This window comes from Microcebus murinus, chromosome 2, assembly GCF_040939455.1.
Source record: "Microcebus murinus isolate Inina chromosome 2, M.murinus_Inina_mat1.0, whole genome shotgun sequence".
NCBI classification, from domain to species: domain Eukaryota; kingdom Metazoa; phylum Chordata; class Mammalia; order Primates; family Cheirogaleidae; genus Microcebus; species Microcebus murinus.
In genome coordinates this window covers 15,128,233-15,141,987 of record NC_134105.1, presented here as the reverse complement: position 1 = coordinate 15,141,987, position 13,755 = coordinate 15,128,233, and the positions used below count along the sequence as shown (strand labels likewise).

At 56.9% G+C, this 13,755-nt stretch overlaps 1 protein-coding gene and 1 long non-coding RNA gene across 4 annotated transcripts in view; one reads left to right on the top strand and one right to left on the bottom strand.

The window, feature by feature from the left end:
• Positions 1-3,334: 3,334 nt before the first annotated feature.
• Positions 3,335-13,755, bottom strand: part of EPHB2 (EPH receptor B2) — a 176,406-nt gene continuing 165,985 nt past the window's right edge. For all 3 annotated transcript variants that reach the window (XM_075994870.1, XM_020281000.2, XM_075994868.1), the window contains exons 10-16: positions 10,561-10,683; positions 9,735-9,982; positions 8,564-8,779; positions 7,390-7,539; positions 5,989-6,182; positions 4,161-4,316; positions 3,335-3,662 (exon numbers count right to left, since the gene is read on the bottom strand). In XM_075994870.1, the coding sequence (XP_075850985.1) occupies positions 3,554-3,662; positions 4,161-4,316; positions 5,989-6,182; positions 7,390-7,539; positions 8,564-8,779; positions 9,735-9,982; positions 10,561-10,683 (1,196 nt within the window). In that variant the 3' untranslated portion in view covers positions 3,335-3,553. The remainder of the gene's footprint in view (positions 3,663-4,160; positions 4,317-5,988; positions 6,183-7,389; positions 7,540-8,563; positions 8,780-9,734; positions 9,983-10,560; positions 10,684-13,755) is intronic.
• On the top strand, positions 6,518-7,706 carry LOC105863537 (uncharacterized). The gene is made up of 3 exons (XR_012913436.1): positions 6,518-6,610; positions 7,415-7,480; positions 7,630-7,706. It is a non-coding gene; the product is annotated as an uncharacterized LOC105863537 (long non-coding RNA).

The window sequence follows — 13,755 nt, the reverse complement described above, 5'->3', positions numbered from 1 at the left end:
GGAAATGATGGGGAAAGTCCGGCTGATGCTATCTGAGCAAGAAGCATCACCGGTTAGTAAACAGCCACTGCCCCGAGTCCCTTAAGTGTCCCCCACTGCCCACCCCCACTCTAGCCCCTGCTCTGAGGCCTTTGGCGCAGCACCAAGGCCATCACCTACCCTGACTGGTCTGCCCAGTTGATGGGGATTTCAAACGTCACCCCAGGGAGAGGCCTGCTGATCATCAGTAGTGGCCAATTTTGGGGGCTTCTGGAGCAGCAGGGCCGTGGGCGGGTGGCCTGGTTCCCTCGCACCCAGCCTGGCACTGCCCAGCTCTGCCAGTCACACCCTCCCCGAGCAGCTGGTCCCCATTTCCACGACACCCTGGCCTGGCTCACAAGACAGCTTTCTCCCCCCAGCCCCGACTGTGGGCAGCGCAGCCGGAAACGCCTCCGACGCTGCTGGGCAGGTGGGGGCTGGCACTTGGGGAGGTCGAGCCAGGAAAGGATTAGTAACCAGGCAGCGGCGGCTCAGAGCTGTGTGCCCGGGCGAGCGGGTGGCGTAAGTGGAAGGCGCTTGGCAGCATGGCCTGCCACTCCCCGCCGAGCAGCAGGCGAGAGGTTGGGGTGGGGGGTGCTGTCCCGGCAGCAGAAATGGGGGTGGGGAGGGGTGATGTGAGCAGCACCTGTACCCCTGGGACAGTCACAGTGACGTCTGTCTGTTGCCCTGAAGTGGAGGCACAGAGGTCTGGGCAGCACCGTGCTCTGGGAAGCAGGCAGGTGCGGGCCCAGGGCCACTGAGGACCCCAGGCCCTGGAGGGTGGAGGACAGGCAGGCGTGCAGGCTGGAGGACACCAGCCTAGCGGCTTAGAGCAGGAAGCCATCTGACAGGAAGCACTGACTGCCAGCCCGGTGGGGGGCCGGAGCATGGGGGGGCGGGCTGGGGAGACAGAGCTAATCTAAAGAGCATCAGGGCGGCTCCTGCCAGAAGGTGACCTTGTGTGCCGGGACAGCTGCCACCCTCGCTGGGCACCTTGGGGCACACAGTGATGGCCGGTGGGCCACTGCCGGCCAGTTAGTGGGAAGCCTGCCAATGCTTTCCCTGTGGCTCCTGCTGTCCCCCCGGGGGGGGGGCGGCCCCTCTCTAATCCCTTCCTTCCCTCTGCCTCTCAGAGCAGGTGAGCGACAGATGACAGGCTGGTCCCTGCAGGACGCTTGCCCGGACCGTGGTGCCGCTAGCTGGCTGCCTGCAGCCTGAACCTTTCCCACTGGTCAGTGTCCTCAAAGAGGCTCCGTGGACAAAGGGAAGGATCCCGAGGGGCGGCGCCCCGGGTCCCCGTCCTCAGCCAGACTTGATATCCACAGCACCCGCCTGCTCCTGCCGCACGGAGGGTTCTGATTTCCCGTGCGAGCAGGAGCCGTCTGCACGGGGAAATCAGAGCTGGCCTGGAAGAGGCGATCAGACCTGTGCTCCCACTGGAGACCGCTGGGCACTGCACCCCGGGTCCTCACACCCGCCATCACTGCTCACCTGGCTTGGGGACCCCCTTCCTCTGGCCCCGGTGTGCTGAGTGCACCCCTGGGACTCCCTGCTCCTGAGGTACCGGCAGTGGCTCACCCTGAGTCCCAGGGCATCTGCCGCCGAGTTCTGAGCCACGTCTGACTTCCGATTTGCTTCTCTCGTTGCCTGTGCTTTCGACAAGCCAGAGCCGGGAAGGCCACATGGAGCTGTAGTCCTCCATGTGCCCTGAGCCTTCTAGAATCCTGAGGGAGGAAGGGTCACATGGAAGAGTGTTACAGGTCACTCGGCACGTCCCAAGGGTGCCAGGGTCTCTCTTGGAACTTACAGAGAACAGGGTTGTTTTATAACTAAAGCGTTTATTTCCATTCAATTCACTAACCGATTGTTCTGCTCAGGTGCCTGCGTTTGCTCACAGGAGGGGGTCTGAGGCCAGACCTCTTGGCGGATGGTTTCCCCATGGCCAAGACCTTCAGACCTGGCGAAGTTCTGGTGGAGGGAAGGAGGCAGGAGAGAAATCACACGCTTTCTCCCCGGGGAAGGAAGGAGCATGCCTGCCCACGTCTCCGGGGCACCTTCTGCAGGGCTGGGATATCACAGTGAATGATCCGGGTCCTGGCCTCCAGTGCGGCCTGGGTTAGGCTCCCAGAGGCAGAACTGGGGTTTGGCCATCTGAGGGCACGCAGGAACCCCAAAAGGGCCTATTTGCCTGGGAAGTACTAGATAGATCGGGGCAGGAGAGTGGGGAAGTGGGCGAGGACTTCCAGCCCTGCAGCCTCAGGGCCCACTTCCTCCACAATCTGTCACTTTCACAAACAGTCCTGGAGTGGGATGCACCTCCCCCTGCCCACCCAAATCTCACTCAAGTCTCTGAAGGGCCCAGATGGCCCCGTGGCAGTTGGCTTTGGTGAGGCCTGGTGGCAGGTGGGAGGAGGGAAGGGTGTCAATGAAAACCATATAAAAAATCCAGAAATGTGCATATAAAATCTCGCCCTTGGTGTATTGCCTAAGTCAATAAGCAGAAAGCACCTTCTTCCTGGAGAAGGATCAAGTCCTCAAAAGGTAGGAAATGTCAAAGTGTCACTTCATTGTCATAAAAAAAAAAACCCAACAAACAAACCCCCCCAAACCGAAACCACCCCTGATCAAAATACCCCGAGTTCTCGAATCGCTGTAAACAAACCCAGATGCAGGATCAACCCTTCTCAGTGGCAGTCGTAGCTGACGGCAGTCCCTGCAGCATCAGCCCTCGAGGTGGGGCTGGCGGAGCGGGCGCCGGGCGGGTTGGGGCCGCCGGGCTGTGCGCGTGATATGTACGTGGAGCTGCGGACCCAGAGGCCATCCTCAGGGAGGCTGGCCTTCCTGGTGTCCCCGTGTTCTCCCTGACCGGGAGGACAAAAGCCCCTTTTCATCCCCATGAGGCGACAGGAGAAACGGTCTCTTTCATCGGAGTTTCTAAAATAGTCTCCAAAGACAGAAAGATGCTTCTGTTTGCCCAGTGGCAGCAGGAATGGATTTCCCCAGAGGGGTTCCCGGGGCTGCCTATCCGCCCTCCGGGTCCGCCTGGCGCTGGCCGTGGATCGAGGCCCAGAGGAGCAGCCAGGGACAGGAGAGAAGGGCGGCCCCGTCTCTCCCCTTCACATTTGTCTTCCTGAAAGTGTTTCTTGGCTCTAGCCAGGTCACCTTCCCAGAGGGAGTTGGAGAGAAACTGCTTTCGGTCTCTGAGTGGACGAATGCGCAGGAATCTCCCAAGCCCTTTCTTTTCCCCCCAAGAACGGTCATCGCTTTCCTCATGAGAACCCTCTTGAAAAATTATTCCTTGTGTTCCCACCCCCTCCCAGGATCGAGTTTCTTTTTCCCCAATTCCCTTTTTTCCGTCGTTTGAGTTGCATGTGTTCTTGGTGACGTCTCGTGGCTGGAGCGCTGCTTGGCTCTCCCTGCTGCCCGTGGCCTCCTGGCGGGCGGCTGACCCTGCGGTGGACGAGCACCAGGAGGGCCGGCGTGGGGGCGGAGGGGGCGGGGCCTGGAGGAAGAGGTGAGCCGAGGCAGGTGAGTGTCAAACCTCCACAGACTGAATCTGGTTCATCTGTGCCCGCATCACCTGGATACTGTTCAGGATTTTTTTCTGGTGGCCAGCCAAAGTGACCCCAACCCGGAGAATGTCCCTTTGGGAGAGAAGCACGTGTGTTAGAGAAATGCGGGGGTCAGGGGGGCTCTCTGCCTGGTCGAGAGCTGCATGGGCTTCCCCAGGGGGTTCACGCTGAAGGTAGTGCAGGGAGGGGGAGTGGGTGGGCGGCCAAAGCTGGAGTGAGTGGCTATGGTGAGGTGGAGAGCACTTTACTGGGAGTCAGGGCACTGAGATGCCTTTCTCTTCCCTGCTATGGGGAAGGGGAAGGCAACTTGCATTTACTAAGGTACCCACTTCCTTTATAGCTCCTTCGACCTTCCTGCTAACCCCCAGTTTGCAGATGAGAAAGCTGAGGTTCATTTGCTCAAGGTCACACGGCCAGCAGGTGGCAGGCAGACCTGGGTGTCAGTCTGGATGTGACTCCAAAGTTGCCCGTCTTGCCCCTTGGTCCCCTACATCCCCACTGGGACACTGTCTATCTCTCGCCTTCCAGAGCACCCGCCCCTTGGCCGGCGGGGTGAGGGGGGGGACTTACTCCATCATCATCTGAGACACGACGTCGAAGGAGGTGAAGCCGGCATTGGCGAAGCTCTCCTTGTACTGCCCCATCTTTATGGCCTCCAGCCACTCGTCCACCGTGTTAAAGCTGGTATAGTCGGGGATCGTGCGGTCCAGCAGCGGCAGGTTAATGCTGGTGGGGGTCAGGGAGGGGGTGACGGAGATGGTCAGGGCACATGCTTGCAGGAAGTATGCGGGTTAAGTATGTGCATGGACACGCCTGTGGGCTGTGCGTGCACGTGCACTCTGCCTGAGTGCGGGCATAAGTCTGAGCCTGTGTGGACGTGCACGCCTATGTGTGTGAGTGTGCGAGAGTGGGTGTGTGTGCAGGTATCACGGCTGGGGCCGCCCAGGAAGTCTAGGGAAGGCCCTGCAGGGGTTGGTGAGAGGCAGGCCTGCAGGAGCCAGGAGGGGAAGACACTTGTCATGTTTCTTATTTTCAGGAGGAGGGATCTCAGCTGGACTAACTGCACTAATTATTCATTGTTTCCTCCCCTAGTGCCGTTCTCCGTCCTTCTCTGCTCCGGTTTGTGCTATAGGAGGCTGATCCTGGGGATGGCGTCTCCAAAGTCCAGCTCAGGCTGGTGGTGCTGTGGGAATGACTTCCTAGCTGGCAAGTAGTGAAATGACTCTCACGAGGTTAAAAGCCCCGAGTGGCTTTATCCAGAGACTTAGGAGTGGCTGATGCAGGGTCACAGTGAGGAGTGACAGGCAGAGGCCAGCATGAGGATGTCTTGGCCACAAGAACTTGGTGGAGGAAGGACTTTGGCCCATGGAGTCTCTGGTCACAGCTGGCCCTAGATCCTGAGGTCACCTGGCTGGACGGCCCTCAAAACCCCGTGGGATTGTGGGTCCTGGAGAGTGAGCGTGTGCAGTGCCAGCAGTGTGACCTGTGACAGCCCCCCAAGGGAGGCAGCGGTGAGCTGCAGCCTGGAGGAGATGTCCTGGGGCCTCGGGGAGAAGGGAAGCACGGGGGTACCTGAGCTGACACCCCTCAGGCTGAGCCTGTCTCTTGGGCATGGGGTGCTGACCCAATGTGGGGGCACATACAGGTGTATGTTGGGGACTAACTTCTGCATCGGGCTGTGTGTGCAGGTGCCTGTGGATGTGTGTACGTGTGAGAGCCGGAGACTGTATGTGTATCTGTGTGTGAGAGTGTGTGTGAGCAAGCATGAGCGCTTGTGCTGAACTGTGTTCAGCTGTGTGTGTAGGACTGTATTTGTGCAAGTGTGTGTGTGTGTGTGTGTGTGAGATGAGGATGGAAATGGAAGTTAGAGGGTCCAGGCTTGAGCGTGAGGGTAGCTAGGGAGTAAATCTATTCACCAGCTGAGACTCTGGATCCTTTGGTAATATTTCTTAACTGCTGTCCTCTCTGACCTTGCTTTAAAAGGTGCTTTCTCTACCCCCCGCAGGGTGTGTGTCCTTCTCCTCAGGACAGTCTGTGTCCTGCGCTCCCCTGCACCCCCAAGGCAAGGCAGATGCCCAGCCAGCACTAGTCCTGTCCGTCCCCTTCCCAGGCTGCAGGGGAGAAGAGCATCTGCCTGAAGCAGGGACAGCCCTGGCGGGAAAGGGGAAGGGCCGGCTGGGAGGAGCCGGGTAGCGGAAGGAGAGGGGCGGGGCAGGCGCTGACCCGGACGGGAGGGGCGGGGCCGGGGCGGGGCCTACAGCTCGGAGGGGCGGGGCCGTACCCAGAGGGGCGGGGCGGGACCTACATTGAAGGGAGGGGTGAATCCGGGGCGGGGCCTATATGGAGGAGAGGGGCGGGGCTTGGGCGGAGCCGACAGGTAGGAGGGCCGGGGCCGTACCCAGAGGAGAGGGGCGCCATGGCTTTGAGGCTGTTGGGGTTGCGGATCATCTTGTCCAGCGTGTTGACTATCTGGCCGAACTTGGGCCGGTGGTTGCGGTCCTTCTGCCAGCAGTCCAGCATGAGCTGGTGCAGGGCGCTCGGGCAGTCCATGGGCGGCGGCAGCCGATAGTCCTGCTCGATGGCGTTGATTACCTGGGGACAGTGTAGGGGCGGAGTGGGGCTGAGTGGATGGGCTGAGGGCATCTGCCCTCTGCCAGGCCCCTCTTGCCCCCAGTGCATTGCGTGCCTGACCTATTTGGTTGCCGTGGTAACCACCAGCACTTCCTGGACGCAGCCATGGGGATGACCCGGACCTGGGTTTCTACCATCTATAGCCTCAGTCTGGCCTGGCTGCTGGGTTTCTGCCCCACCCTCTGCTAGTCTAGGGAAATCTAGCACCCTGAGGTAGCCTCTGCCCAGGGTCCACCAGGCTGACCCTCCTGTACCTGGCTCCACCAGCCCTTCCCCTTCCCATCTGTGAGCCCCTCCTGGCTTTAATGGCCCTGAGGACTCCCCTCTCTGGCCCCCTGCTTGACCCCAGGTGATCACATTCTCCATTTCAGTGCCATTTACAGCTCCAGGTAAGAGGTACCTCCCCTGTCAGGCGCCACGGCCCCTTCCCACGACCCCCACCTGTTCCTCTGTCGGACAGGAGCTTGGACATGCCTCTCTAACCTGTCCTGCCACCATGGCCAGATTCAGATTCATCCTCCATGCCTCGACTGTGGGTCACCCTCCCTGTTCAAGAAGCTTCTTCTAGTCCTTTCTGTCTGTGTTTTGCTAATGGAAATCCCTCGGGTTGACTTTGAAACACTCTCAACATGACCCCTCATTATCTCACCTCCGGGCACAGCCTTTGCCCAGCCTGTTCTTTCCGACTGGAAGCCCTCACCTCTCCAAGTCCTTCTGCCATTTCAGCCCCACTTGTTCTGCGGACACTTCCTGGCTGCTCATGCCTCGATGCCTACAGCTAGACCTCTGCCTTCTCCAACTTAGCACCTGATCATAAAAGGTCCTGATAACTATATCTGGTTCCCTGAATAGTTGTCTTGTCCCCTCCATTAGGTGGCAAACACCTGAGTTGACACTGTCTCATTTAGGGCTGGCCACAAGGTCCATGCATCCTGGAGATTTGCTGATTTGTGGGCAGGTGGCCTTTCCTACTCCCTTCCCTTGGGAGAGGAGAGTCCGGGGTCCTGTGCAGACATTTGAATCAGCCACCGTCGTGCTGAAAGCTGCCCTGGCAGCCAGGCTCTCGATCTCAGAGGCCTATGTCCCTCGTCCTGGGAGACTGGCACAAGGCCAGGAGTCCCCCTCTTCCCCTCCCCCAGCTGGCTGGCTCACCCCCTCGGAGACTTACGTCCTGGTTGGTCATGTCCCAGTAGGGCCGCTCCCCGTAGGACATCACCTCCCACATGACGATGCCGTAGCTCCACACGTCGCTGGCCGAGGTGAACTTCCGGTACTGGATGGCTTCTGGGGCTGTCCAACGGATGGGGATCTTCCCCCCCTGGGGGGAAGAGGGGAGGGTTTATGGGTAGGAGGCTGACCTGCCTGACCTCTTCTCTCAATACTACCCTCTCTGTGCCCTGTGCTGCAGCAATCTCATGATGCACGTTATTGTTCTCCAGACTCACTGTGCTGCTTCGGACCACTGGGCATTTGCACATGCTGTGCCCTCCAAATAAAGTGCCTCTTCCCACTCCACCATCTGGAAACCTCCTCCTCATGCCTAAAGCCTTTCCCTAGCTCCCAAAGAGTTCTTCACTCTCCTTACTCCCACATCTGCGCCTCATGTCTCCCCATCAAGGCCTGTCTCATACGGCACAGCTCTGAAACTAATTGCCTGTGGGGAACCTGTGGCCTTCTGATTTCAGAATTGTTCTTTGTTAAGTGCTGAAGGGGGCAAGAAAAGCTTCATCTTCCTCTGCCGCACCCCTTTTAATAAAAGGATTGTTCTTTAAAATTTGGATTCAGTCAAAAGGCCGCACTTAAGGATCTAGAAGCCCACAGGCTCCCCAAGGCTGCAGCCCCCCCCCCCCCCAGCAGCGGCTCTCAGCTCTTTGTGTTTTATTTCTTTCCATTTAAAACCCTTCAACAACCGAAACTGTTTTCAGGAGTGAGTGTGGGCGTTCAAGGCCCTCTAAGATCTGGCCCTGCCCACCTCTCCAGCACAGGTGCTCACCGCCTCCCCCTTACAGCTTGAACCCAGGCACGGGACCTGCCCCGAGAACACGGCATCTGAGACACTTTTACTGGCCCTTCGGCTCTCGGCTCAGGTGTCACCCGCTCTGGCCAGCCGCCTTCTGCCTCCAAGGCTGGCTGCCCTGGCTCATTGCCCCGTCACTCCCGTACTTCCGTGTTCCCCACCAGCCTGGGAGCTCCGAGAGGGCAGGATGTCTCTCTGTGTCTCCAGGGCCCAGCATGGTGCTTGGCACAAGCAGGGGTCAGTGACAATGTACTGGAGGGATGGATGGACATTTATGTCCTTTTTTCTAGGGCTGTGACTCCTGTAGTCCCTGCCTCCGTCTTACCAGGGCACTGGTGTAAGTGGGGTCTGAGGTATCATCCTCCAGAAAGCGTGAGAGCCCGAAGTCAGACACCTTGCAGACCAGGTTGCTGTTGACGAGGATGTTGCGGGCGGCCAGGTCGCGGTGCACGTAGTTCATGTCTGCCAGGTACTTCATGCCGGCCGCGATGCCCCGCAGCATGCCCACCAGCTGGATGACTGTGAACTGCCCATCGTTTTGCTTGGGGAGAAGTGGAGAAAACACAGAGTAAACGGAAGAGCCGGCACCAGAGCTCTGGATCATCTTTGCAATGGGGAACCGGAGCAGGACCCTGCCAACCTGGCTTTGGGCTCCCTTCGGGAAGGACTCAGATGCCTGGGCACCTTGGAGAGGCCACCATCAGGGTGGTGGAGAGAACACGGGCTTTGAAGAAGACACACCTGGTTTGACTTTGTCTCTGCCCCTTCCTGGCTGTGTGACCTAGGACATGAGACCTAACCTCTCTGAGTCTGTTTCCTCATCTCTGTGTTAAATGGGGTAATATGCACCTCCCATGGCTGTTCAGAGTTAAACAAGAAGGTACATGGCACACAGTAGGTACTTTTACTGAATGGCAGCCAGTCCAGTGGCCTGCTTCTGACAGTCCAGTGCTCTCTGTCTAGCTGGTTGACTGTGATTTCCTGGGGGCAGCCTTAGAACTTTCCTCTGTTGGCCTAGTGCTCTGAACTCCTCCCCCCACAGCCTACACAGCTTTGGGGAAGTCCAAAATCTGGCAGAAACTCCCAGTGAGGGGTCAAGACAGCTGGTTCCAGTCTACGCTCTCACCTTGATCCTCTAGGTGACCCTGGGCAAATCCTACCTCTCTTTGAGCCTGTTTTCTTCTGTGCATAATGAGAAGGCTGGCTAAGGGCGTGGATGGAAACAGATTTCAGGTTGTGTGCCAACTCTGATTGACTGGTGTGGCTTCCTGGGGAACCATATTGGGAAGCATTCTGAGATTGCTTCTGGGCTTAGTGGAAGAGAGTGCTAGGATTGATTAGCAATGCCTGCCATGGGTAGGGGAATGGAAAGTGACAGCCTGTAAACCATTCCTGACCCAGCACTTTCCAAGACCTGTTCAGGCTCTGACAGTATGAAAATATGTCCACAATTCCTTTTGGACTGCCCTGACTCATGGGCCCCTGGCTTCCCCTACCCGGAGGAAGGAGTCCAGGGAGCCGTTCTCCATGAACTCAGTGATGATCATCACAGGTGTGCTCTTGGTGACGACACCCTCCAGGTGGATGACGTTCGGGTGGTCGAACTGGCCCATAATGGAGGCCTCGCTCAGGAAGTCCCGGCGCTGCTTCTCGGTGTAGCCCGACTTGAGCGTCTTGATGGCCACGAAGATCTCTCTCTTGCCTGGCAGCTTCAGGTGGCCGCTGCAGACCTCACCAAACTCCCCTGGGACAGGTACACCGAGAGAGGCAGAATGTCACTTGCCAGGTGGAAGTGCCACCTACCTGTTCCCTGTCTTCCATTCCTGGGGCCTGCTGGTGCTCTTTCTCCCCAATGGTCAACTCACCCCGCAGACACAGAACCCCTTTGAGAATGTGGGGGCCAGAAAAGCCCCAGCCACCTTTGGGAGTAGAGAGTATTAATGAATTCTTCAGGGTTGCCCCACAGTATCTGTCTGGGCACAGGGGTGAGGACACAGGGGAACCTGGGGAGAGGGGGACGGGCCCCTGGGATCAATGGCAGGAAGAAGGAAAAGCACTGGACAGAGTCCAGAGAACTAGGCTCCAGACCCAAACCAATCTCTGACTTGCTGTGCAAGCCACTTCCTCCTGTGCCTCAGTTTCCCCTTCTGTTGGTGAGGTGACCTTTTGGGGCCCTTCTTCCTTGGGCATTCTGAGCCTTCAGGTCTTGAAGGGTCCCTGGAGGCCCCTGTCCCACATCCTACCCTCTGTCCCAGGAGTACACACTGGGGTGGTCTACCTGTGGTTGAGGCCATGGAACCTATGTGGGTACCAGCCACCTACCTGCTCCGATCACTTGCTCAATCTTGACACAGGAGATGTCAATTTCCTTGGCAAACTCCCGCACCGCCTCATTGGGGTCTTCATAGGTGAAAGGGTCGATGTAGATCTTCATGCCTGGGGTCACTAGGGGACAAGACCAGGCTTGGTCACTGATGGACTTAAGATGTGCACAGATGGAAAAGTGGGAGCCAGTCACTCCACAGAGGGAAATCCACTTCCATGTGGCCCCCACAAGGAACTGGGCAACCCCCCTGCAGGTGGCTTGACCTTTCTGGGCCTCACTGAGCTGAGCAGATGGGAGAGGGGGTCAGAGAGGCCAGCAGGGTGGCACATGGGTTCTGGCTCTTGTTCCAGCTCTAACTGTTGGTAAAAGGCTTTCTGGGCATCAGAGAGGCGGCCAGGACTGATAAGCAAAGTCTGTTATGGGCGTGGGCGTAGAAGGGCAAAAGGGTGGATAGGTTTTCTGCCCTGTGGTAGAGAATCAAGGGGTGCAAAGTAAGGGAAGAGGAAGGCGAAAACGAAGAGAGAGAACCGGAAGTAAATGACCGGAAGAGGAAACAGTAGGCAACAGACCATGTTGTTCTTGGGGTCCGGCCAAGGAGACCACCTGTCTCTCCAGGTGTAATTCACGCCTCCCCTCCCAGGGGAGTCCCTCCTGGCAGCCCGGCTCCCAGGCAGGCCCCACAGCCTGAGGGGCCACCTCACTCACAGGGGCTGAGGACCCATGGTTCCTGGGGTTCCTCCCAAGTCCCCTACTTGCCAAGTCTTAACCCTTTCTGGTCCCTGATTCCCTGGCGATCAGCATGAGGCTAGACATGGGGCATATTAATTTGATTCCTAACTAGATGTAGATTTTTATCTTTTGGTGTAGATAGAGAAGATGCAACCTGGATGTCAAAAACTCAATTCTGACCTGGCATTGAATCAGCAAAATGCTTTGAAGGAAGGGAACCCAAACATATTCCTCCTTCCAGATGGATAACCGGTCTTCCACCGCCCAGGCCTTTCCTCGGCTTCTCCAGGCCCCTGCTCACGTTCTCCCACTGCTCCAGAAGCTGTGACTTTGGAGGAAGCAGCTCTAGGAGTTGGGAACAGGAATCCCTGGGTCACCATAAAGCTTGGCTGGTTGGTGAGTGGGGCCATCAACCCTGCTCAGCTGTGTGACCTTGGACATGTGAGTTGACCTCTATGTCGGACATTCTGGGGATCTAGGAATTGGAGCCTCTAACACACGGGCTGGCAAATTGGCTTACTGCCTGTTTTGTAAATAAAGTTTTATTGGAACACGCCATGCTCATTCCTTTGCCTATGGCTGTTTTCATGCTACAACAGCAGAGTTGAATAGTTACAACAGAGACCCAGAAAGCCTGAAATATTTATGATCTGGCCCCCTATAGAAACGTTTGCCAAGTGCTGCTCTAACACATCAGCTTTATTTGGGATTATTTGTGTGGGTGTTTGTCTAGCCCTTGAGGTCACGGGTTCTTAATTTGGGTCTATGAGCCAAGTTGGCATTCCCGGGAAGGGTTTTGGGAGGTCTGGTAACCTCCTGAAATGGAATGCATTTGATATTACTGCCTTCCTGGACTCAAAAAGTAATTCATCCTCCTTCTAAATAAAAAAATTATAGAAATAAATATTGCCAAAAATAAAAGTTATTAAAAATCCATCCCTAAGTATAGACATCTGGATTTTTCTATCTTAAAATTTTATGCATACACACGTAGAAATGATTGTGTTTTCCTGGTCACAGGCTCTAAAATTCTCAGCAGAGTCTCCCAGGAGTCTGAGACCCCAAAGAGATATGAAGGACCATGCAAGACTGAGTTCCTGGAGGAGAGGGGTGGGTGCGTGATCTTTTCTCCTTTCTCCCTCGCTGGCACGCTGCATAAAGCCCTGCACACGACAGACACTCGGTGTCTGTGGAGCTGAGCAGAATCCAGATGGCAGAGAGAATAATAACAGCATCAGCTGTCACTCCCTGAGCCCTTTGTCTGTGCCCGACACGGTGCCAGGCTCTTACACGCTTTATCTCATCTCCTCTGTCCCCACAACTCTTGGAGAAAAGGGTAATTATTCCCATTTTACATATAAGGAAACTGTGGCTCAGAGAGGCTAAGTCATCTGGCCAAGGCCACACAGCTAGCAAATGGAACAGACAGGCTTTGAACCCAGGTCTGTCGGACTGGAGCCCAGGTTCTTAGTGGCCATGCTCACTGCCTCCTGGATGAAATACAACCAGGATCTGGTCTGCGTCTCCGCCTGGAGTATTCAGCCTTGACTGCCTCCTTTCCCGAGTCAGTAACCTCAGAGCCGGAGGATCCGCTCCCCGGGGATGCTCTCTTTCTTGCACAGACTCAATGCACGGCCTGTGGTTCTCAGCGCCTGGCTTTCTGCCCCAACAGAACTGGGGGAGGCCTCTTCTGGCTGGCCAGCCAGGTAGGGAGGGCAGGGGTGGGTCAACAGGGAGGTAGGGGAAGCGCAGCAGGAGCTCAAAGCCATCTTGATCACCGCTGCTCCCAACCAGATAGTCGCCATCCCCAAGCCGTGGCCAGGAGCACTGGTCAGGTGGGCTCGTCACCACTTACAGGGCAAAGGCAAGTGCCTCTGCCCGGCATTCCCAGCTCCCTGGGACTGGCCTCATGTCCAGCTCCCTGCCCTCCACACACCAGCTAAAAGGACTTATTTACCTAGGGGTTCCAGACACACTTCACAGTTTCTTGCCTCTGTGCTTTTGTTCATGTTGTTCTCTCCACTTGTCGCATCCTCTCCTCTTCCTCTTTGTGACCAGATCACATACCATCTCCTCTGGGAGGCCTGCCTGGATTCCTCCAGTAGAGACCTGTGCCCTCTGTTCAGGCTCCTGTAGCCCTGGCCCCACTCTTACAGCCCTGATGTCGCTGTGGCTTTTCCACCTTGTGCTAGGTCTCCCAGGGGCCTGCCTGCAGCCCCCCTCCGCTGCTCCTTTCTGCAATACTCTGCTGCGGGCTTGCTTTACCTTCTCCCTTCTCCGGGTCTGTCTTGTTCATGCTGAATCCCAGGAAATGGCATACAGAGGATGCTCAATAAATGCTTATTCAATGAATAATAGCATTTTTCTCATTTATGTACCTACTTCCTCTCTTTCCACCTGTTTGGGGTCATGAATACCTTCGAGAATTTGATGAAAGCTACATGTCTGCTCCTTGGGAAGGT